At 39.0% G+C, this 26,096-nt stretch overlaps 1 protein-coding gene across 3 annotated transcripts in view; it reads right to left on the reverse strand.

Annotated features, from left to right (window-relative positions):
- Positions 1 to 26,096, reverse strand: part of CLMN (calmin) — a 100,855-nt gene that overhangs the window by 47,838 nt on the left and 26,921 nt on the right. For 2 of the 3 annotated variants that reach the window (XM_063438969.1, XM_063438970.1), the window contains exon 2: positions 899 to 960. In XM_063438969.1, coding sequence (XP_063295039.1) covers positions 899 to 960 — 62 coding nt within the window. Of the gene's footprint in view, positions 1 to 898; positions 961 to 7,388; positions 7,446 to 26,096 lie in introns of those variants that run through there. The other variant, XM_063438971.1, reaches the window with a different exon arrangement.

A 26,096-nucleotide genomic window follows, 5' to 3' on the forward strand; every position in this document is an offset into this window, starting at 1 on the left:
TGGGATAAGACGAGCACGTGGCTGGGCGGTGGGATAAGACGAGCACGTGGCTGGGCGGGGGGATAAGACGAGCACGTGGCTGGGCGGGGGGATAAGACGAGCACGTGGCTGGGCGGGGGGGGATAAGACAAGCACGTGGCTGGGCGGGGGGATAAGACGAGCACGTGGCTGGGCGGGGGGATAAGACGAGCACGTGGCTGGGCGGGGGGATAAGACGAGCACGTGGCTGGGCGGGGGGGTAAGACGAGCACGTGGCTGGGGTAAGACGAGCACGTGGCTGGGCGGGGGGTAAGACGAGCACGTGGCTGGGCGGGGGGGTAAGACGAGCATGTGGCTGGGCGGGGGGGTAAGACGAGCACGTGGCTGGGCGGTGGGATAAGACGAGCACGTGGCTGGGCGGTGGGATAAGACGAGCACGTGGCTGGGCGGTGGGATAAGACGAGCACGTGGCTGGGCGGGGGGATAAGACGAGCACGTGGCTGGGCGGGGGGATAAGACGAGCACGTGGCTGGTCGGGGGGATAAGATGAGCACGTGGCTTGGCGGGGGATAAGACGAGCACGTGGCTGGGCGGGGGGATACGACGAGCACGTGGCTGGGGGGGGGGATAAGACGAGCACATGGCTGGATTGGGTTGGTGATTCTAAGTGTGTGGTTGGATATTGCAACATCTGGAGTCAGTAGTAGGTCCTCTCAACCCTACTGCTTTATGCAATCCATCATCGTCCTTGGCTGCTTGAAACCTTACCCAACTTACAGAAATTGGTGGAAAAACATTTACATTAATATCTTCCAAATAACAGCAACCAGAAGGTCTGCAGAGTTCTTTATGAGTAAAGGATGTTTTTTTTTGTTTTGTTGATAATAAGACAATGGAGTATATTCACTATAGATCATACCTTTTCTAAGTGTAAATTCATCCATCGTGTAAAGGTCCTCTTCTGTACATTTTCTCTTTCCACTAAATATAAATAAAGAAAAAAAAGTGGTTAAATGTTTGTTTCACAAGAAGATAAAAGTTTGCTTTTTCCAAGTGACTTTAATAATCACATGATACAATAAACCTTCAAAGATACTTATCGTGATCAAGGTACAACTGGGCCATTTGAAAATAGCAAATTTCTAACGATCACAATTTTCAAAAGCATACAAGCGCCGACACTTTAAACAAAACGTGTGAAGTATATATGTACACTAAATACGGCAATTAAATAAAGAAAATGCATTGACAAATAGCTACAATCTAAAATTGTGGATATCAAACACCCTTGTTTGCAGATTATGTCTAAACTGTTACGGTGGTGTTTGATAGCCACAGCTTGTTAAATGAAGCCAGAGGATTCATAAACTCCAACCATTGCAAGACACTTTTACCATCAAGAAATACATTCGTGATGCCATGTCAAACTAATTGTCTATACTCAACTTTCCAATGCTGTTGTAGCACTGAAAGAAAATGTTAAATGTCTATACCTGTACAAGAAAAATAAAGAATTAAAAAAAAAAGAAATACATTCGTGGCTAACAGGAGTTTGTGGTGGAATTCTGATCGATTCTCCTATTTAACCCCTTAAGGACGCATGACATGTGTGACATGTCATGATTCCCTTTGATTCCAGAAGTTTGGTCCTTAAGGGGTTAAAGTGCATCAGAACAATCTTTTTTTATTAGTTTATAACTGCTTTTATAAAATTGTGATACATTTCTAATGAATTAAAGTGATATATTGCTTCAGCTGGATTTTGGTTGAGCTGGGGGAATGCAGCAAACAATTACAATTAATTATACAGGGGACATTTAGTGCAAGGGCAAGCACCTTAAGCCCGGATTGTCCCTTTAAGAGCTCAACTTACATGTGTATATTTTTGCTATAGTGGTTCAAAACACAAGTATGCTTTAAAAAGGTGCACAGTCTCTTTCTCTCGCAGAGACTGAGCTTATAGAGAAGATAAGCTTCTCTATAAGGATACACAGGAAGTGTTAGACCACGGCAAACTACTACAAGCAAACGGCCTTAAAATGTCCAGTCCGCTCCCACTACGAACGCTAAAAATGAAAATATTAGCCATGAATTGGCACCATAGCAAGTTCCATGTTTGTACCCGGATATCTGCCTTAAGGCTATAAATATACAGATTTTTGAATTTAGCCTTAAAATGCTTCACAATGCAGCCAAAACTTTTATTAAGCCATTATGTTGTCACCTGTGTTAAGTAGCGTTAGCAGACAGTGCAGTAATTGTGGCTTGTGTTGCGCAGAGCAAGCAGACCCTGCAGAGTTCACATAGAATGTATTATGTTACTAAATGTATTTACTTTGATTCCCCGTGGAGCTATAAATCCTAAAGGGGCTAGTAACGAAGGGCTCTCCGAGAGGCACATTTGGTCTGTCATCGCATAAACTTTATTTATTTTGTTGCCTTTATTTTAAATAGTAACAGGACTGTTCAAAATATACCTTTCCTAAATGGGTCTAAAGTTACCCTTAAAACACATAGGCCCAATAAACAGAATGTACCGGGTTGTACCAGGGGATAGAGATGGATTAAGCTTCATATTTCAAATCTGGTTGCTTGATATCCAACATTGGCCATCTAGATGGATAGATACTATTCCATTAATACTCTCCCAATCTAAAAGCTGGCCGAGAATTGTGGGTATTAAAAAAGGGATGAATTAAAAAGAAGACGATATTTAAAAAACAAACAAAATAAAAAAATTAAAAATGTTATGCCATTTAGGTCCAACTGGCTCTGGAGACTGCCCGGGCTTCTGCAGTTCACAACTTGAGAGATCTCAGTTTTGTGAACCACATACCTCCCGGGTATCCCTAAGTAGGCACGGATCCCTCTGCCCCCTTTCGGTCCTAATGGCTCTTTTCCAGGAGCTCCATATTGTTGGTATATCTGATGTATAACAGAGCTCCGCAGCAATAATACTCACAGTAATCAGTCAAAAAAAGTTTTTAGAAATCAGTCTGCGGAATTAAGAGAAACCCAAACCCCCTTCAAAAATGTTCTCTTAATTGCAGTTTTTCCATCTTCTTGTTGTGGTTTTAGTTATTTGTCTCAGAGAGTGTTCCCATTTCTGTCTATGTACACAACCCCTGCAGTTTTACCAGCGGTGCCTCTCTGTGCGCAATAGAAGGGGACACATTCTGTTGACCAATATGACGTCCCCGGGGTTAAGTGAAATTACTCATAGTAATCTTTTGGGAATTTGTGGTAAAATATTCTCATGATTCCTATTTCTGACTTGTTGCTGAGGAAATTGCCACAAAACTTTCATGGGAAGATAACATTTCCCTTAAAAATAAAAAATAAAGTGGGTTTCAGTGTTCAAATCACCATATATATGTCTGTGATCACCATGTGCAATGATGATAATTGAATGGATTTAGTTAAAGCTGGCTTGGTAGAGGCTCAATAAGGCCAAAAAGTTGCCTAGTACTCTGAAGTACCATCATTGGCCTGAAGCTAAAGATTGTGCTGGGCCTAATTACATTATTGATCAGACAGCACAGACACTACAGTGAGCTCCACTGGCTAACTCTTCATTAAGGGAGTGCAGACTGATTGAGAACTTTCCCACCCCTACATGCATGGCTTTAATGGCACACTTTACTGAGAAGGTGGATGATTGCTAACTGATTGACAGTAAAGCACTAACTGTAAAGTATGGCAGAGGAGAAATAATGATCTTTGCAGGGTTTGCACTATTTGGTAGGCACACATTATTAGTCCTGCACACAAAAAGACATTCTAGACACTTCTATGCATCCAACTTTAACCCCTTAAGGACCAAACTTATGGAATAAAAGGGAATCATGACATGTCACACATGTCATGTGTCCTTAAGGGGTTAAGGAATCATTTTAAGGAAACAGTCCAACATTCTGGAGAGATGCTTTCCAGTTGAACTATAAAAACGTTTATCAAGCAAGATCCATGCAAAAATGGTTTCTCAAGGTCATTGTGAATGAACTTGACGGCAGAGCCCTTACCTCAACAAAACAAACATCCTTTTGGAATTGTCTAGCCAGCTTCACTGACCAATATCAGTACAGGGCTTTAGAAATGTTTCAATTAAAGCAAATTCTAGCGTGCTCAGTCTGCCAATCACACCGTTCAAATGGAGATGAAATTAAACATTTTAATGCAAAAGTTTAGCTTCGTTATTAGCAATATGGCAAATGAAGAGGTGCGCTGTAGGTCCCTGGGTGAACAATGCAAGTTGCCAACTGGCACCCTAATCACTATAATGGGTTGTAGTGGTTATGGTGCTTATACTGGGCTTTAAAGGGAAGCTATAGTGCCAGAAAAACAAAGCTGTTTTCCTGGCACTATAGCTCCCTATAGTGCCCCCCTATGTCAAGGCCTCTCCTTTGGGGCAGAAGGGGATCAAACCCCTTCTGTCACTTACCTGATACCAGTGCCGATGTCCCTCTGCGCTGGCTCTGGCTCAGCCTCTGCTCCTCCCCCGCTGACGTCAGCCGGCAGGGGAGACCTAATGCGCATGCAAGGCAATGGCCGCATTAGTACTTCGTACATAGCGTGAAGACACCAGCATCGGTTAGGCAACCAAAAGTCGCCTTACTACCCATAAGTCCTTTTAGTGGCTGTAGAGGTGGAGTTAATTCACAAAGGTAACTATTGAAGTTTATTAAAATCTGCTATAATTACCTTTGCAGGGTTAAGGGATCTGGAAATATTCACAAAGCTAAAGTGGTCTGGATGCCTATGGTGTCCCTTTAACAAAGGTTTCAAGGCAACTGCAACATGACTAAAATGTGTAATTGTCTCATGTGTAAAAGCTGAGCAATAAGGAAAGGTAGTGAGAAGATGTAATGTGAAATGGGACACACAAGTGGATGGCTAAAAAGTGGACAGTGATCAGTCAGAAAGCCTAGCCCTATAGACTGAAAAATGTGGATATATCCACACATCAATATTAAAGGGGGGGGGGGGGGATGTATTTTGGAGAAATAATTTGAGATCTACGTAGCCTTGACTTAACAACTTTTTGGCGACACAACTTGAGATCCAAGTAGCCTTGGCATTGGACCTTGAAGAGCTGTTTATTAGAGAAGCCTATGATGCATTACAGGACAACGCTACTCCAAGCAATCTGCAGCTTAATTTAGCAATACATTTACTGCAGGAAAATGTGTCCTTTTAGATCCATTGATTAGCTTTGCAAGGTTTAGATTTATTTTAGTGCAATCTCATTTTCATCAGTACAGGCCTGATTTACATGCCATTCCAGCTCTCATTTATCCTCAGCAGAAATGAGTTTCAATTCATCTGAAGTGGACTCCGCTTGCCTTTGATACAAATTTAATGAAGACAAACAGACACATGGCTTTCTCGGTTGCAGATCTGCCTTATTCAGAAGAATTTTATCTGAAACGTTGCCTGCTGCAGAGTACTGCAGGCATACTTAATGGGAACAAGAGGATGCTGGTTTTTTTTTTGTTTGTTTGAGTCTTATTAGCATAATGAAATTATTTATTTAAATCTGATTAAATATTATATACGTGTAAGTAAAGGATTAAAGTTATTTTTGTGTAAGAACAATATTAGAATGTCATCTGGTGTTTCTTGTTGTGTAACTTGACTGAGGTCATCCAACATTCTATTTGTCAGGTGTGCATCTTTCCTCCAGAGTTTCAAAGACAGTAGTCAAGCTGTAAAATCTTTAGACGGACAACAGGTTTTATTTACGAGCTGGAGTTAAAACATGTGTAACTCATTTTATGAATGGGTTATGCAACCAATCACAGATGGGCAGGTCTCGCTGCACGTTGCAAATGCAATTCTTTGCTGCTGCCCTGAAAGCATTAGTTAGACCTAATATTAAATAGTGCAATTAAAAGAAGAAAAAAAAAAAGCTTATTTTTTTTTTGTCCAAATTGCATAAAAGGTAAATGGTGGTGGTCGGTACCAGTGGAGGCATAGGCTGCAAATGTTAAAAGTAAACCTTGGAAACCTTGTCACAAATATATCTAATTGCAATAGATAAATATTACATTGTTAAATGTGCTAGAAGACATCTAGGAGCCAGCTAAAAAAGTTAGGAGGTAGAATTTTTTTTTATTTTTTTTTAAACTAACAAAGCTTTATTTTCAACAACAAAAATAAATTTTTTGAAGGGACAAAATGGAAGATATTTGGGCTATTTTATACCGGACTCGTACCAATCAAGTTTTTCTTGGGTATGTTCTATTTGCATCATTCCCATTTAGTGTGATTACACTTTTATATTCTGTTTTGCCATCCCACAACTATTTATTTGGTCATTGTGCCACCATTATGTACTGCCTGTTATTAATAACAGCCCATGGCCAATATCTGGCAATGACACAGGAAATAAGCCGTCACTTACGTGATGTTTCGATCCGGCTCTGTGCTCTGGGTTGCATAATTACTGCACAATTAAATCTTGATTGAACCATGGACATTCTGAGTGCTTTGGTGTTTCTCACTGCTTGAAATACCTGCTGTTTACACCTCTATGTCAACCTTAGAAAGACATGACGTGAACACTTCAAAATCAATTACAATCTTCCTTGACATTATTATGGCTCGCACAATGCAGATAGCATTAAATGTTCTATTGAGTGGAAAAATTAAATTTGTGCATGACAGGTGCACTGTAACCTGGGCTTTTTTAAGTGCTCAAATGGGCACTTTCCCAGTATAATCTGTTAACTATTGTTGTCGAACTGGTCCAGTAGAGCTTTCTGGTTTTTACAGTGCCATTTCCTTATTTAACCACAAATTGCATGTTGACTCATAACAATTAATCCAAACAGACCATACCTTGTATACACAAAGCCAGTTCTTACACTGAACACACACACACACTATTAACCTACAGTCAGTATCATTTAATGCAGTCTGGCAACATTTTGGTTCAGTAAACATAGTCTACAATAAAGTAATAATAAAAAAATAAAACACTTTTAAAGGTTTTCTTCATGATTTGTAATCGTTTTCATAAAGTTATACATTTGTCACAACTTCGCTCTTAAAATCAATTAATAGTACTTCTATCTAGCCTCCTCAACTCCGACATGTCTCTTGAAAAACAGGATGCTGGTCTGTGATAGGGTGCTTTGAACTTCTACTAAGGTTGGCCAGGAGTACATTACTATCTGCCAAAGAATTGCAACACAGCAGTTATAGAAATATGAAAAGCGTAGTTTACATCAAACTTGCTATCTATTGTTTATTAAAGAAAACACAAGTTAATAAATAATCGCAACATTGGCCCTCAAATATAGATACCCATCTAGTTCTATAGTTCCAGATACTGGTAAACAGAGCAGATCTTGTCAGTGCCCGTGAACTATGGTTTAGGCAGGGTTTCCAGACCCTACTCTGCTTACCTGTATGAATATCACTTCAACATAATGCAGGGTGGTGCATGAAAAGTGTTGCCTTGCAGTATGTAGAACACAAATGCAGAAGAAAGCAGTTCAGTCAAGTTGGAAATCCACAGATATTGGTGTAGCTCTACTGCAGCGGCTACATTCTACAGATTACAGGGCAGCTCTTTTCATTAATTACCCATCAGCACAAAGAAACACTTGCTTGCCCAGGAAGACATTGTGGATCTGGCAACTCTAACCAGGGTTCTACAAATGTGGTGGTCGTGTCTACGACTTTATTTTTTTTTGACTGGCTACCAAATCCTAAAATTATTTGTACCACGTGTTCCCTATCCCCTTGTTATATTAGCAATTGGGTGTATCCTTTTCCTTTAAATTCAAAATAAAAACAGTTTGTTCAGGATGTGACAGATGAAACTGGTTTAACGACAGAGCGCTACATGTCTGCAGCCTGTCACAGCATTTTTTTAAATAAACATACTCAATAATCATATGAGCTGAAAGCAAAACACACCAGCAAGAATTCACAGTGAATTACGCCAGTATTTCTCAAACAAGCTGTAAAGCATAGTGTACTTTGTGTGATAAGCTGTAAAGCTGGCCATGGTTGTTAGACCAACAATGGTGTCAGATGTTGACACAAGGTAACTCTTACAATAGAACCATTCATAACCTGCACTGAACAAACTCCAGGCTCTCAGAGAGCACCAGCACCACTCTAATTACCTGGGCCTGACAGAAATAAGCCAGTGGCCTTGTTCATATGTGGACCTATGACACGGCCCTGTGATCGATTGCAGGAGGGCTGCTTACTTTTTGGGAGGGTAATAACATTTTGACACTTTGGAACTGAAATAGACTTTTGCACACGGCCAGGTCTTTTTTTAACTGTGAAGATCCCTTAGAGCACTGTATTTACACGGTTTACGTTGACACAGAGTGAGAAAAACCGCTGATTTTACAATTTATAGCCAAGAGTGAAAGCAAATTAAGTGTCCCTACCCTCCTTCCCCACAATTAAAATATAAACAGCAAAGTCACTCCTTTTTATAATAGAAGGATAATGCTTCAGTATGATTCAGGCAGGCAGATTTTACCATCATTTCTTAAATAATAAAATGGACACTCAAAGCACATGGACAGCTTGCATATATATTTAAAGGGACACCATATAGTCACCAGACCACTGTAGCCTGATGTAGAGGTTCTGGAGTCTCTGGCCTGTCCCTGCAGACATAGCAAGTTAAACACTGCCTTTTCAGTAATACATAGTAATACCATAGTAATACCTCTAGTGGCCGTTACTCAAACAGTCACTAGAGGGACTTCCTGGGTTAGGAATTTCTGTAGGGCCTTCGTTTAGTGTCCCCTCACTTTGCATAGCGATACTAAACATTCTCCATAGACATGCATCTCTAAGTGGAGATGTTGATTGGCATTTCGCTGTACATGTACATTAGCTTCCCAATGCTTTCCTATGGAAAAGCACCTAACTGGCTGAGGTCATCAAGACTGATGATCTCCACTATGGGGGCGGGACCACCCAGGGCAAAATCACCGACACAATGGAAAAGGGTAAGTTAAATACCTTTTAAACTCATTCTGAGGGGATCGCTCCTAAATAGGTACTCCAGCACTACAGTGTGTTTGTATTCCTAACACTATAGTGTTCATTTACGATGCATGCTGTAAGTTGCACTATGCGAAGTAGCATTATACTGACATCAATTAGAGAGCAAGCAGAGCTGCTAACCTTTAAAAAATGTGCTTTCCATAGGAAAACAGTAAAATCTGCAGCACAGGAGCGCACTCATTATGTCATTAGCAAAGAGAGCAATAACACATGACATCATAAGTGTGCATGCTCAATGCTACTGCCATTTATTTGTACAGGAGAGCCCCAACTGGCTGAAAGGTGTTCAGTCATTTCCTTGCTGCTGTTAACAGAGCACAGAGAAGAGCCTGCACATTTCTCTTATTATTTTTCTATATATTAATGCAAAATCTCCATAATGCCTTAAAGAAATGGAGTATTAATTATAGTATGGAGTGTACATTTTACCTATAATAATTCAATAGTTCTATATCTAGTGTGTTGGAAAACACAACTTTTTATTTTTATTTTTTTTATAATGCCATGTTTTTTGCAAAGAAAAAAAAATGGATCGTAAATCCACCTGACCGTTCAATTAGAGGCATACTCTGGGAACCATAACAACTTCATCTGAATATAGTATGGAGTGTGCATTTAACCTATAATAATTCAATAGTTCACTAATATATCTAGTGTGTTAGAAAACACAACTTAAAATTTTTATTTTTTTTAATAATGCCATGTTTTTTTGCAAAGAAAAAAAAATGGATCGTAAATCCACCAGACCGTTCAATTAGAGGAACCATAACAACTTCATCTGAATGACGTTGTCATGGTGTGAGGAGGTCCCGGCTTCCCTAAAGGGATTAAAATACATAACTTTCTCTGTTTTGTGCATGGGAAGTTACTGATAGGATGAGTGTGTCCGCTGAAGCTCTTAGCGGCGCCCAGTTCGAGGCTTCCTGTTAAAGTCTCGGATAAAGAAACTAAGTGAAGTGTCAGTGTCAACGGACACATACTAAAAAGACTTTGGGATTAAACCGTTAGGTAACAATTTATGCCCTTGCAGTAAACCAGCACCTGGGACCACCTAGCACCATAACAACTTAATTCCAATGAAGTTCTTATGGTGCCTGGCGTGTCCCTTTAATGTGTAATAATTGCTTATTTTTGCTTTAGTAATGGTCTATATATTATCGACTTATTCAATATATGTTGAATTTATAATATTAATCCTTACCTGAAATGCAATAAATTTATATATTTGCTGGATATTTCTTTTTTCAGCTTGCGGGCTGATTGTGGAATCACCACTCACCATTTAGTAGATAAACCCCTATGTATCCCACTGCATTGTACTTCGTGGAGGGCCACACACTGCAGTGATGTAGGATGTTCTTGATAAATCGTTTTCCATGTGCACGTATTAAAGGTACAGTCACAGGCCTACTGGGAATATCACACCATAATATTTTATGGTCTTAACATTTCCCAGCAAATGGCAGCGGAAAACCGAGACCAAGAAATAGGTGTATTTATAAATGGATGTAAGGTTTATAGCAACCCAAGCTCAATATAGCTGGGAAATATACACAAGCACAATTTCTTAAGTGCCCTTCTGTGCCAATATGATTCAGATGGCCGCACATTACGTAAAGCATATGTAACGAAAGAGCGAGCAACAGTTAACTTTAAATTTGTGTCTGCAGTCTGACAAGAATATGTTACGTAAATACGGGGTTTTTAGAAAAGTGAAACTGTTACCCAAAACAAAGAAACGTCACTCAAAAGCCAACAGACAATTGAATAAATATAGTGCTAGCAGCTTTTTTTCCCCCTCATTTAAATAGATTGTGTTTTGCCCGTATTTTTAATAAGAAATTTCAGGTCGTAAGTCATATAAATCATTACGGCATAGGCAGTTTAAGCCCTGGTCTAAACTTTTCTATTGAACAATTACAACGTTTAAAAAACAAGTTACATATATAGCCTATTAAAAAGCTAAATACAGGTGCCCGCTGGGAAATATGTTTAGAGCCACCAATATATTCTCCAGCGCTGTACGACGACGGCTGGATGGGACGTAAATGTTAATACAATAGATAGAAGAGATAATAACAAGCTTATCATCTATTGTAGTAAAAAATACATTAAGAAAAAATATAAGGGGAAGTGATCTCCATCATTTCAGAGCATTATACATGCGTAATACTTTATATAACACATGACGGGACAAATAATATATAAGGTCATGCAGCCACAATGAGCTGTAGTGCTTATGGTGGTTAGTGTCCCTTTAAATGAGTAATAACTAAAAACACCACAAAGTATTAGGTTTTTTTTGCATTTGCCCCAAGCATTCCATTTAATAATTACACAAATTGTAAAGCAACATAGAAAGGGAAGATTTGACTGGTGTATGTTCTTGGAGATTTAGGGGAAATTCGAAATATCTGCACTACCTGGGGCTAATTCAGTATACGCCACAATGAGCTGACAACGTAGCTGTAAAAAAAAAAAAATGAGTTGGAAAAAGTCCTACTCCTCACATACATGCCCTCACTGTTAAAAGTGTAGGTAATATTTACTTTCTGAACGAAAAGGGTGGAAAAAAAAAAAAGATAAAAAAAAAATCTCATGTCTAATTTCAGTGCTTGGAGGCAGGAAGCAAACATGATGTGACTTATTAGAGAGAGAAATATGATCTAATATCTGTACATTTTCTAAATGTTTAATTTTTTTTTTAAAGGGACACTAGTCACCTTAACAACTTTTGCTTAATGAAGCAGTTTTGGTGTATAGAACATGCCCCTGCAGCCTCACTGCTCAATCCTCTGCCATTTAGGAGTTAAATCCCTTTGTTTATGAACCCTAGTCACACCTCCCTGCATGTGACTTGCACAGCCTTCCATAAACACTTCCTGTAAAGAGAGCCCTATTTAGGCTTTCTTTATTGCAAGTTCTGTTTAATTAAGATTTTCTTATCCCCTACTATGTTAATAGCTTGCTAGACCCTGCAAGAGCCTCCTGTATGTGATTCAAGTTCAATTTAGAGATTGAGATACAATTATTTAAGGTAAATTACATCTGTTTGAAAGTGAAACCAGTTTTTGTTTTCATGCAGGCTCTGTCAATCATAGCCAGGGGAGGTGTGTCTAGGGCTGTATAAACAGAAACACAGTGATTTAACTCCTAAATGACAGTGAATTGAGCAGTGAAATTGCAGGGGAATGATCTATGCACTAAAACTGCTTTATTTAGCTAAAGTAATCTAGGTGACTATAGTGTTCCTTTAAACAAACTCCCATTCAGCTCATCAAGTTAAACAAAGCAAAGGCAGGTTTAGGTAATGGCAGCTGGACGCTAGTTGCATATATCATGGCACTAATCATTTATTTATCTGCAATTTATACACAGACCCTTTTGCTGATTGGCCTCAGTGTTCACTCGCATGTTGTCATGGGTCATGGGCGTATCGATAAATATTGCTCAGAAGTACATTGTTTTGTACATTTGTATTGCTGCACAAAGAGACCCTTATTTTATGGAAAGCTATAGCCATTTATCTTTTAAAATGATCATTTCCACACACCAAAAGAAATAAAGTTACAGGAGCAATTACAGGAAAAAGAACGGATTATGTAGAACAGAAAATGGAATTGCAAATTACAGGCACAAATTTGAATAAACCAGAAAAAAATGCTTAGTATGCTTAAAGGTTAACAATTCTGATCCAGTTCCTTAAATTTTCGTTTCCAAAATCATTTGATTTCTCCAGAATTTCCTTTTCACAACGTTTATATGATTTGTTATGTCTGTCAGTCAATGTTTATTGTAGTTGACATTTTAATTTACTTTGAGATCTCTTACAGACACCAATGTACCCCACACACACACACACACACAACAACATTCCGTCCACTTCAAGCAAATTCTAAACACCACGGCTCCGGAGTGACTGTAATCGCAATCCTTCACAGCACTCCCAGAAAGAAAAAAATAAACAATACAATAACCTTAAAACACAGATTAGTAGATTACTGGGACATATAAACAATATAGTTATTCTAATCTAACTATTTATAAAAAGAAAATCATCCACATACAAGAAACAAACTAGGAGGTAAAATGAAAATAAATTAATCAATGCTTTGTAATGTTTGAATCAATGTATCAAAGGAAGATCAAAGCTTTATGCATTTGCTTATAACTAAATATTATACTACACAATGCTTCGGAATTCATTGGCGTTTTATAAATTATTAATAAAAAAAAATATCATCTTTGTTGGCCACTCGGAAAAAAAAATTGACATTTATAAGATCATGGGTAAGGTTCTCCACTCTGTTTGTCCTGGTCAGTCTTGTTATATACATTGAGCAGACCTTTTAATCAGGACTCTGGCAGACAAGTTTTGCCAAGTCTTTCTAATAGATACAGTATCCTGAAGGAACTCTACAGATGTGTGATCAAGAGCACCTAGACAAGTAGGGTTGCTATACTTTGTCCTAAATGTGGCCTGGAACTCGTGCCTCCCTTTAGGAAGGTGCCAGTGAAATTGTCAGACATACTTTTCACATACAGATCAAAATGATCAACCATCACATGGTCAAAGGCTGCCTGAGGCCCGTAAGTCAGATGGACCTTTCAATAAGGTGACCCAGCTGAAGAAAGGGCCAAAGATGAACTTGGACATCTACAGAATAAGCCATTCATGCCATGGGGACCAAACATAACGACCATAGTGTTCAAATGTCTAGGTTCTTGCAAATGTTTCCACTAGGCCAATAGCCAGAGCGCTGCTGCTTCTCTCAACAGAGACTTCGCTAAGAAAACTTGACTACGAAAAAACAGTTAACCAGTTATCTAATCTTGAAACGATAATGCCCAACAGAGTCACGTCACTAAAGTCTGCTAAAGGAAACCCCTAAACACTTCCATGGTGGCAACTCTTCCTGTCCTAATTTGGTAGGGATGGCTCATACTTCATTAAGGTGGCAAGTTTTTTATATTTAGACTATCTGCTTCAAAGGCAGTGGTTGGGACAAGTTATAATCCCAATTCTATTCCAGACATATTTGAGAATAGTACCACAAACGTTAAGCAATCTGTAAATGCAGCGTTTCAGCTATACAGAGTAATCTGCGCTTTTGTTTAGTTGCCTATTGTTGGTCATGTGCAAAAATGACATCTGTCAACTGCAATGAGAATCCTCCCCTCTCTCTGTTCCTTCCTCTCCTCTGTCCTCCCCTAACTTTGTGTTCAGCCGTCCTTCCTCCCTCGTTCCCATTACTAAATTTAACTGGCTTGTGCATGGGCTGCAGTGACTAGAGGAGTCGTCACTCCGCTCATCTCACCGCTCCTGAACTCACACAAGTGTATGTGCAGAGTAACATTCACCGCTTTTGATAGAGATGCAATAGATTTAAAGCTTCTCTATCGAAAGAGGACTTAGCAGATTTGTGCTGGGCATGCGTACAAGATCCAAAATGCTTCTCTATGAAGCATTTGTTTGGAGTGCAAACTGGAAGTGGATGAGGAGGAAAGACGATAAAGAGTGGAAATGATCGGGGAGAACATGATCTGTTGGTTAGAACAGCCTGGAGTAGCCATTTCCATTTTCTAAATATTTAACAATATACTGTTAGAGAACGTAAGGGAAAAAAATAAAAATAAAAACTAGAAAAGTCAAGAGGGAACTCACTACTCGAGAAAAATATCTAAAAATGTAAAAAGACCACTCCCAGGGGTCTTTGATGTGCTATGATAAGAAGAGCAGTTAATATAGAGGGAGAACAATAATCTTTTTGAATATTGTAATGCAAGTTTAAATTAATTTAATCATATAATGTAGAAAATTAAACAGATTGAAAAAAGATTAATTAAATCCAAGCTTTTAATCTGTGCTAGAGCCAGGGAATTGAGGAAAAATCCCTGGATATATCAATAATGCTAAAAATTACAAAAAAAAGATTTTAAATGTTGGATTTTCATAATGCAAATAGAATTATGTAATAATTTAGGCTATGACCCTATTACGTGAGGGACAGGAAGATAGAAGACTCAGACTGCTGTTATTTTTTCATTGTTAATGATTATTTTTTCTTTAAATATATTTGCACAGAATACCCTCAAACCATTAGAAGTAAAATTACTTTTCAGGAGCAGCCACGTGTATATCTACAAAGAATGGACAGTTCTGCTTTTATTTCCCAACAGCATCATCCCAGCATTTGTTTTAAGGAGACCTCTCCATGGACGGAGTAGAAGGCTAGAATTGTCTCAGTGTCATGGGAAACTCTGTGGCATCCTTCTCAGCCAAGGGTACCAAGCAGCCTAGGAGTTAAAGCACGGTGTTCTGACGGCAGAAGACTGAACGTTAATTTACACAGCAAAGCAATTGAGGTCAAGAAGAGATTCATTCTTGCAGCAGAACTACAAGGAAATTTATCGGTTGATGGAGTTGAAGCAGGGCCCCAGAGGCTAAACATGCTGGAGAACTGGACAAAGTATAATTAGTAAATTACCCGAAGTGAGAATTCAAAGACCTGCATTTTGACCAATTATGTCTTTGGTAAACAAGCCTCACATATCTAAAACTATTATGTTGCATATTAATAGGGACACAGCAGGTACTCAAAGATGTGAGTCTACAATATACTCCTTCATGTAAGAACACAAAAACAAGGAGTTTAAATGTGATGCTCATATATCTTTTTAATACTGCCTAAAATTTACAATTCACAGTTTGGTGATTAACCCTTGAACGCTTTACTACTTTCGTGTCGGAGTCGTCATCAAAAACACAACAAGATAAATGCTGAGAGTCATTAGTGACCCTGTAATGGTGCTGTGGTCATCAGAGTACAGCGTTATTACAGCTCGTGTGTTAAAGAAATTGGTCACACGGAGGTGTACCCTGTGTTGCATCACAGCAACAGATCTAACCCCTACAGATAGTCTCCGAACACGTATACTGGAGAACCAGTAAAACACTCTACCAAGCTTTGTCTGGCCAAGAAAGGATAATGCAATATTCTCTACAGCATCATGAATACAGGCATGCGATCGGTTTAACCCTATGTAAAACATAATATAATGAAATAATGTTGTAATGAAAAAGTAACAAAAAATAATGTACCTTTATTCTGCTAGTAGAAGAATGGACTTTGCACTCTACGCCCCCATGAGCTACTGAATACCCCGAAACATTTTTTTTAAAGTGACTGAATTTAATCTCGTAAGAGACTTGTTCGTGCAACCAGCACATGCCCAGGGCATCCTTGATAAGTTTGAATTACATGTTTTATAAAGGAGGAGTCTTTTACTGGCAGGTGCAATTGGAAACGGATGAGGGGGTGGAAGGTTACAGCTGCGGTTTAATTTAATTTCGGCTAAATTTGATGGCAGGTAAAAAAGCATGGGTTTATTCACTTAGGCCATAACTGTATGAACTGCAGTGAATTTAAAACCACATTGAGACATTCAAGACAATATACCCAAGCTGTCAATATTGTCGAGCTGGAGATTTTTTTTTCAAATCGGCACTTACTGCATGGATTTTGCACATGGGTTTCCAGTTTGCTACAAATCTGCATAGTTTGCAAAGACGCCTGATGGTGACATTGCTAATCAAGGGCTACTGGCCATGGGGGACAGGGGTAAGAAGGTTTTACTTTCGTAAACCTGTCTCTCATGGGTGCTGCTATTCTCTTCAGCTTTTGGTGCTTCAGCTGACAGGAGCTAATGTCAGTGCTTTAACCATGTGCATGCGCGAGAGTACAGCACTGAGGTCTATGGAGGATCCCGCAATACAGAGGGATTCTCAATAGAAAAGGCGTTTTTTTCCCCACTTACAACAATTACTGGTGAAGGTTGGGGGAAATGACAAGCTTGACTAAAAGGTAGCATGGAGGAAAAAGTAGTCTCTACGTTATCTCAGCATATCTTATAACCAAGTTGGATTTTTTTTTTTTTTGTACAATTTTAACACGGTCAATGTTAGTATCTCATAAAGATTCTTTCTTTATAAAATACATATTTTGGAGGAGGGGGTGAGAGAGTCACTTTAACAAAGGCAGCATTAGTGAAGTGTTAAAGGGGCAGTCTATGCACCATAACCACTACAGCCAGTTGTAGCAGTTATGGTGCTGGTAGGCTGTGGTGCCATCACCCAGAATTGTATTACAAGGCGTAAATGGTTGGAGCAAAACTGGGGATCACAGCACAACCATTGCGTACCAGTCAATAAGTACGCATCCATTCCATTTTTTAAATTCACACATTTTCGTGTATGCCTTCTCCAGAATGTGGTTTTATTCAGATTTTCATTTTACCCTTAAAATTACATTGAGAGAAGGACTGAGGATAGTATTCTTTCTGACCTCTTTGCAGGACGACGTAAAACGCACTGCAGATCAGTTTATTCAGAAAACACAAGTCTCCAATTTTTTTTATCATTCAGTCTTTTATCTACTAATCTTTATCCTTCTGCTTAAATTCCTCACAATCCTGGATTTATGGAGGATGCCTTGTCTGACCCTCATTTACCTCCCTCTGTCAGTCAGTATGCCTGCAGGATTCCTGGATTAGTGACTGAGCTGAGCTCAGACAGAGAATTCACTTACTGCAGGCACCAAATACCTTCCAGGAGCAAATACTTAATATTGATGCTTAATAAAGCCATAAACCGACATTCCATTCCCGACCCCAAACAGATCTACAATTATGGAAACATGCATTAACAGTCATTTCTTACAATCGGCTTCCATCACCAATTCTGCATTCTACAACAGATTCCACTGTAAACGTAATGGGGCTGGATATTGTAAAGGTTAATTTGCCAAAAAAATGTGCAGACAAATATACACTCAACATTGTTTAAGATCATCTAAGTGCACCTTCTATATTGTATGTGATATGTTTATGTTAAAGGCCAAAAGGTTAACCCCTTAAGGACACACGACATGTGTGACATGTGTGACATGTCATGATTCCCTTTTATTCCAGAAGTTTGGTCCTTAAGGGATTAAAGGGACACTATAGTCACTAAAACAACTTTAGATTAATCAGTTTTGGTGTAAAGATCACGCCACTTTAATCTTACTGCTCAATTATCTGCCATTTAGGAGTTAAATCACTTTGTTTATGCAGCCCTATGCACACCTCTCCGCATGAGACTTACACAGCCTTCCTTAACACTTCCTGTAAATAGTCATCTAATGTTTACACTTTTATGGCAAACTCTGTTTAATTTAGAATTTCTTATCTCCTGCTCCGTTATTAACTTGCTAGACCCTGCAGGAGCCTTCTATAAGTGTTTAAAAGTTTTTATCTCTGTAAATTGAACTTTAAAGTAAGTTACATCTGATTGAAAGTAAAACCAATTTCCTTCATACAGGTTGTGTGAGTCACAGTCAGGGAAGGTGTGACTAGGGCAGCATAAACAGAGACAAAGTGATTTAATTCCTTAATGGCATGCAATGTAAATTTTAAAACAAAGGCCAAATCAAATTTTAAAAAGTAAAATAAAAAGCATAACACATAGCAAAGTTACTTGTTGTGCAAAAAAATCCCATATGTGACAGTTCTGTAAACGGAGAAGAAAAAAAAATACAAAAATATCCATTGCTTGATTGTTTTTTATATATCATACAAAATACAGAATCCAGCGCACTCGCTTATTCACTAAACAATGATTTCAAATCTCACAGATTGTAATAGTTTTATTTAAAAACACCTCACCTAGGCAAAATATATATATCTCATTTTTTAAAATTAATTTTGCTAAACAATAAAACTCATGTTAATGTTGAATCTAGAAAGAACATATTTAAAAATGCTAACTATGCAAACATCTATATCGAAGAGAAAAAAAACAACAACAATCTATTACTGCCTGTATTGTTTTTTTTACAGTGCAATACTGGGATTCTCAATCTTATTCCCATTTGCTTTCTAACACACGTATATCACAAAAAAATAAAAAAAATAATAATAATTATACATTAAAATAAAAAAATCAGACTAAAATGTAGTATATAGTTATTTTGGCCTAAATTTTGCCACTCCATTTTCAATTCACTACAAATCACTAACCAGTGAAATGTATATCACATATCACCATGACAGGCCTCCCAACAGTCCCAATTTCTGGGTCCTGTCCCACCGTCCGATTTTGTTCCCTGGTGTGTCACTTTCACAGAGGAACTCTACCACTGGTAATCGAACAAGCGCATCTCTCTGCTTTACACCAGACTAAGATGCCTTTTCAGTGGGCTATCCTGCCCGTATCCGGCAGGACCGCCCATTATGTAGGTCGCCATAGGCCGGCTACCCGTCCTGATGACATACCTCACAGGTATACACTTTATACATTTATAGAACAATGTTACCTGAGGCCAATCAGAGATAAAATGTATAAATTAAGTCAATATGCCGTCTCCTGAAATAATGTTACATTAAAAGTGAATAATGTACATTTAACAACTTGATACAGAAGTTAGGTTCAGGAGTTTATCACTGGGGCCCTGAGCACAGCAGCTCATTAACCACAGTCAAATTACCAGCTCTATATACACATCCTATCCAGGGTTCTATGTAAAAATCCCCAGGATAGTCTGGCTGCAAATGAATTCCTATGCATAAAATGTATACATTATAAGGAGGCTTCAATCTTAAATAACACAATAAATAAAATAAAAAAGACTACATTTACTCTCCAAGGTCGCCTTTGTTTCCAGTTTGGCTACTTTAATAAAATGTAAGCTCGATCGAGCAGGGTCCTCTTCAACCTATTGTTCCTGTAAGTTTATTTGTAATTGTCCTATTTATAGTTAAATCCCCTCTCATAATATTGTAAAGCGCTACGGAATCTGTTGGCGCTATATAAATTGCAATAATAAATAAATAAATACTTTGGGCTTAAATTTGAAATTCACTTAAAATGCTCTCTTAAGTGAATAAGCCTGATAATTATAGAATTATTGAGAACTAAAAGTTACGGTTACTTTTACAATTCAGGTTTGAGAAGTAAACCCCGATACATTTTGATTCTCAGTGATGTTTTTGCACAAGTAACTTAGCTATGTGTTATGCTTTTTATTTCAATTTTTTTTTAAATGTGATTTAGCCTTTTGTTTTTAAGATTTACATTGCATGAAATGAAGTCTCATAACCACTACTGCTCAATGTACTGGGTAGAGTGAAATAAGTACCCTGGCCCAGTAACCCGGAAATGGGGTAAACCTCTTACCTGGGTCCCCACTGGGCTTCGAAGCTTCTTTGCCCTCAGGTGACGTGCTTTTAGCTTCTGCAGAAGCCAATTCAGCAGCCAAGCATTGGCTGAGAGTATCCGCCAATGAATGGGACACTATGCATGACATTAGCCAGCTCGGAACGCTTGTCCATTCTCATTGTTCTCATCTCGTTTTGAGCTAATTTGCATATAACTAGGGTCCTCAAATTTCAATAGGTTAACCCATATGTGTACCCCTCTCTCACAGTGTCTGGGGCGGAGAGGGGGGTATCACCTACAACTCACTGACAAGGTCCAAAAGATGGCCACAACAACTGTCTGGGGTTGCTGAATCTCTCATGGACCAGTCCAATGGTTCTCTCTGTAATAGCAGAAGGGTACTAAAACCTGTAGATCTGAGTGTGGATGCACCAAAGGAAGAGCTATTTTATCTGTTTCAATCTCAGTGTTCTCATACACTCATATTTTTGGCTAATGAACTGAAAATAATTCAAAGAAACGTTGGGAGGACTTCAGTTTGCTATCGAGTATTAAGCCGAAATTAAGGCAAATGAAAGAACTTGATTAGTCGAATCTCAAGTCCAGGTCAAGGGTTCGACAGACACAATAATGAGGAGACTGGCCTCGTCAGGGATTCTACAAGATAGGATACAGATTAAAACAAGCCCGTGAAATAACAAGAAATACAGAAAACTAAGGAACGTGCTATTGGGTAAACAACAACACTGGCTGGAAAAACCTATGGCTGCAGAAAGCAGTATACAAAGGTGAGTAGCGCCTCATTGTACTGTGTGAAAACGGAATCTCCAGAATGTGTGAGTGTCCATATGGACGGCAGACTAGTCCCTAGAGCTTACGATCCAGTGGATTTAGTTGTCTGTACTCTGATCTCCTGCCTAATTCCCTCTGTAAAGGATTCAATAAAAGCAAAAAATGTGGTGGGTAATGAAGTCCATCCTTAGTGTCCTTTGTAGAAATTAGAATTTTTTGTTTTATAATTAAAATTGGAAAATCAGTGCTTGGATTGAGTGTTTAGAAAATCACTAAATCCAGTAAGAATCTGTTAAAATAATTTGTATTCTTAAAAAGATATAACGATTTTTCTTGTTCCACCAAGTTGTCTTTAAAGGGTTAAAACTGGAAGCCAGTCTCGGTTATGACATCATCACTCAGCCTGAAATACAAACAACTCACTCTTCATTGCAACTCAGTTTGCATTTGAGGTCAAGTTCATGGTACAATGGGCACAGTCTGTTTATAAAACCATGTGTCAACATATTATTAGTGTTTAGCTCTATTTTTATTTTCTTGTTGTAAATATTGTTCATGTAAACAAAGTGACTCTTCGCCAAAAACAAAGCTGCATCAAGCTCACAGCCAAGATGCTAAAATCCGACAATTATTGCTTGGGTATTTTAAGACAGTTTGTGAGAACACGAGGAACGAACAAGTACTGAACAATGTTGAAGTGAGCACACAGAGTCCTGCAGGGTGATGGAGCACTGATTTAAGCTTTCTACATAAATAACACATCAATGGAAAGCTATAAGGTTTAAAAGGACATTAAGCCAAGCATGTCAAACTCAAAGCCTAGCAAGGGCCAAATAAACAAGGTTTAAGTTTATGTGAGCTGCAAAAAAAAAACATTTTCACCCCCTCTACTAAACCCCAGCCCCCCCCCTCGTCTACTAAACTCCAGCCCCCCACCCCGTCTACTATATCCCAGTCCCTCCCCCCCCCCCCGCTCGTCTACTAAATCCTAGCCCCCCCTCGTCTACTAAACCCCTGCCCCCCCGCATCTACTAAACCCCTGCCCCTGTTTTTAAAAATACAAAATAAATAAACAAACAGCCAACATGCAGTCCGGAGTCCGGCCTCTGGCATACCCCCAATGGCCCCATTAAAAAAGCAGATCCTTCCGTTACTCCTTGAAACCCTCACACACACACAGAATCACTCCGACACTATCAAATACTTTAAGAGGAGTTTACAAAAAATGGACTGAGGATGCCGGGCTATGCCGCCATAGAGTGCTCTTATCCTCTCACTTTGGCTAACGAGAGGTAGTTCTGGGTGTTGGAGAAAGCCATGTTTTTGTCAAACTGGTACCAAAAAGATTTACAGAAAAAATGGGGAAGGTACCCAGACTCAGGGCAGTATTGCCTCTTATTTTGCTTAGAGAATACCTTTAAATACTGTTTATTTACAAAGATGAAGCATTTGGCACTGAAGGTCTCTTTAAACTTAACACAAAAAAACAGAACTCTCCCTGCAAGGTCTAGTTAAACTCATGGAGAACATGCCATTACTGAATTTTGATCTGCCGTGTTCTGCATTAGTTGTGGCATGACACCTCCCAACATTAGGAAGCATGAAATCTGGATGATAGGAGGTCAGAAAGCAATAGAGATTGATGGGATCAAATTAAGGCTCTCTCCACAACACCCAAGTGCACAGTGCTACTGAATATCTGCAGACAGTGCGGGCATTTCTCACTGCGGCCCCAGATGTAGGACACTTGAGATGGATATCCATGGCACTATCAGGAATCCCTCATCAAAACTGTCCTGCCACATCCAAAACAGTTGGGAGGTATGCAAACCTAGATTGTGGGAAAGCCAGTGGAAAATTTCCAATTACTAAAACAAATTAATTTTGCTTTTGTGCAGACAAGATCTGCAACGCACCACCCTGGCACTTGTTAATTATTATTAATGCCATTTATATGGCGCCAATAGATTACATAGAGCTTTACAATATTATGAGAGGGGGATTTAACTATAAATAGGACAATTACAAGAACACTTACAGGAACGATAGGTTGAAGAGGACCCTGCTCAAACAAGCTTACAGTCTATGGGATGCCAACATTATGCAGTTAAGACTTTCAGAGATCGATTGAATAATATTCATATGGATAACCCAGCATGCTTATTTTAGTGCTACTTCCAGGCCTGCGAGCTTTAACCATTTAAACGGCAAAATCCAGTATTAAATCTTTACATGGCGATAACACCAATAAACACAAAGGGGGCTGTTTATTTAATTCCAATGTCCAAAAGTGCCAAAGAGAAATGAAATGTTAAACAGCCAAAAGGAAGAAAAAATAAACCGCACCTTACCAGACGCTGCTCATGAATGATGGTTTTAATAAGCACACTGGACTTGGCTCCAGCTCACTTGCACATTGTATGCCGCGTTTTAAAAACGCTCACCACTGCGCAATGTCACACGAACAGGTAAGCACAGCCCAGAGCTGCCAGGTGTGTGACAGGGAAGATTTAGTTATTTAATGTTTTCAGATCTCTGTGTAAAGAAATCACAGACCCCTGTCATTAAAGTGAGCATGTCATTAAAATTCTAGCTATGGCTAAATGCCCCCCAAATTCAGTGAATGCATGATATATCGTAGAAATGCACGGTGTATTCAATGTAAAATATTGAGATCTACTCGCCTTACCTTCGTTCTTCCTCTGTCCTGAGCTCTGTGGGTGTTACTCTTCATGTAACATGGGACGTCAACCTGTGGGGAGACCTAATGCGCATGCGTGGCAATGGCCGCGCTCACATTAGAATTTCCCCATAGGAAAGCATTATACAATGCTTTCCTATGGGTATTCGGTGACATAGAACTCCTCATGTACACTGTGAGGATGTCCAGCATCAGTTAGGCGACCAAAAGACGCCTAACACTTTGGATGTCCTTCTACTGGCTGTCTGGTAGACAGCCACTAGAGGAGGAGTTAACCCTGAAAGGCGCTTGCCTGAACAAATGCTACCATTGTGGGAGCCTTATTTGTTGTTATTGCTCATTTTGAATGCATTGCCTATATGGTTTATTAAAATGGAGGGAGGTCAATTCCTTCAAATTGTGCCCCTTTAATTTCAAAAGAGGTCATGTAACTTACTGTTGTGCATAAATCGCCCAGAAGAAAATACGTGTAACAAAATAGCTGAATAACTCCCAGAATACAGCACGATCAAACCTAACAGTAGTGAACTGGAAATTACAAAACTTCGTCCAAGTGGAACGATTTGGGAAAATTCAACAACTCGGCAGACTAAAATTTGCGGTGCGATTCTCGATCCACTACAATTTCCTGTTTTGTAAATAAACCCCTATATGTTCCTTTCTAAGCCCATATTAGAACATGTAACAAGCATTTTGCGTGTGTGCAGTTGTCTAAACATTTGTCCGTATCAGTATGCACTATGCAGACAAGTCTCTTTTAGAGCAAAAGCCTCATTCCTTCATCTCAGATTGGGACTTTCAAATGCTGGTAGGTAGGGAGTGCAGATTTGTTTTATTTTCCTGGTAAGCAAAGCAGATCTCTGGTTACAAAAGAAATTCTGATCTCAGAGTTAACATACTTTTAACATGTCAATTACCGAGAATGAATTTTTATTTTTCTTTATTTAAAGAAAAGATATATTTAGACTCCATTGCACAATTTGTTTGCAAATATAATACACCTATATTCACACACCCTCCACAATCTTATACCGGTTTGCCCTAATTAAAGCTGGTTAGACCAGCCTTTATGATTCATCAGTAGCGCAGCACTATATCTGAGCATCAAAGAACTACTAATAAAAACTCATAAATATTACATTGGAATTCCACAGAAATATGATTGAGGGTCTATTGGCAAAATATGGTCGTCACTTGCAAATTTTGATGGGAAAAGAAATCATCTACTACAATGCACAAGAAATATGTATGGCATTTTTGTATCTTGCTGCGCATACACAATAAGATCTATGGAGGGAGCATTAGTGGTTGGTGTCTCTCTACACATGGACAAGAATACAAGGATGACATGGCTCCTGGTGGCGTCACCTGCCATGAGCTGAAGATAGCAGCCGGAGAGCAAAAAAAAAAAACTAGAAAAGGTCACATAAGCGACAGTGCCGCTTTAAATATCACAAGTAAAGAACCCAAAATAATAAAGACTAACAGAATGGTTCATTAATCTCTGAATATTAAAGAATGAAAGTAAAATACCAAATTTGAAGCTAAAATAGCTGAATTTCTTTTTTAGTGGGGGGGGGGGGGGGATTCAGGGTGGTGGGGTGGAGAAGGAACAACAAACAACAAACTCCACCAACTATACAGATCTATAAATATATTGAATAAAACGGACAGTGGAACTTCAAATATGCAGTCCATTGTCACTCTCATAGTTATCTGTTAGACAGTACACATACAGAAGATATGCACATGCCTGACCAAGAGTTATTTCGTTCATTAAAAAAGGAAAACTATGCATCTTAAATGTCAAAACTGGTTGGGTTTTTTGTGGTTCAGTAATTCAAATAAAAATGTTCACAATGGTGCTGCCTACCTGAACTCCACTTATAAGCTTGTAATGTAACATAACAATACCAAAATTTACACACTGACTAGCTTTCATTGGGCACAAAGCAAAAGTTACATACAACAATAACACACATACACATATATATGCATATACATACACACACAGACACATACACACACTAATCAGTCACCACATTAAAACCACATGTCTAATGTTGTGTAAGTTCCCTTCGTGCTGCTAGAACAGCTTTGATGTGTCGAGGCATGGACTCCACAAGACCTCTGAATATGTCCTGTGGTATCTGGCACCAAGACATTAGCAACAGATCCTTTAAGTCTCCATACATCAGATTTGTTGTATCGGCGCATTCCACAGATGCTCAATAGGATTGAGAGCTGGGGGAATTAGGAGGCCAGGGCAACACCTTGAATTCTTGGTCATGTTCCTCAAACTATTCCTCAACATTTTTTGCAGTGTGCATTGTCCTGCTGAAAGAGGCCACTGCCATCAGGAAACACCTTTGCCATCAAGGG

Source organism: Pelobates fuscus, chromosome 13, assembly GCF_036172605.1.
Source record: "Pelobates fuscus isolate aPelFus1 chromosome 13, aPelFus1.pri, whole genome shotgun sequence".
NCBI classification, from domain to species: domain Eukaryota; kingdom Metazoa; phylum Chordata; class Amphibia; order Anura; family Pelobatidae; genus Pelobates; species Pelobates fuscus.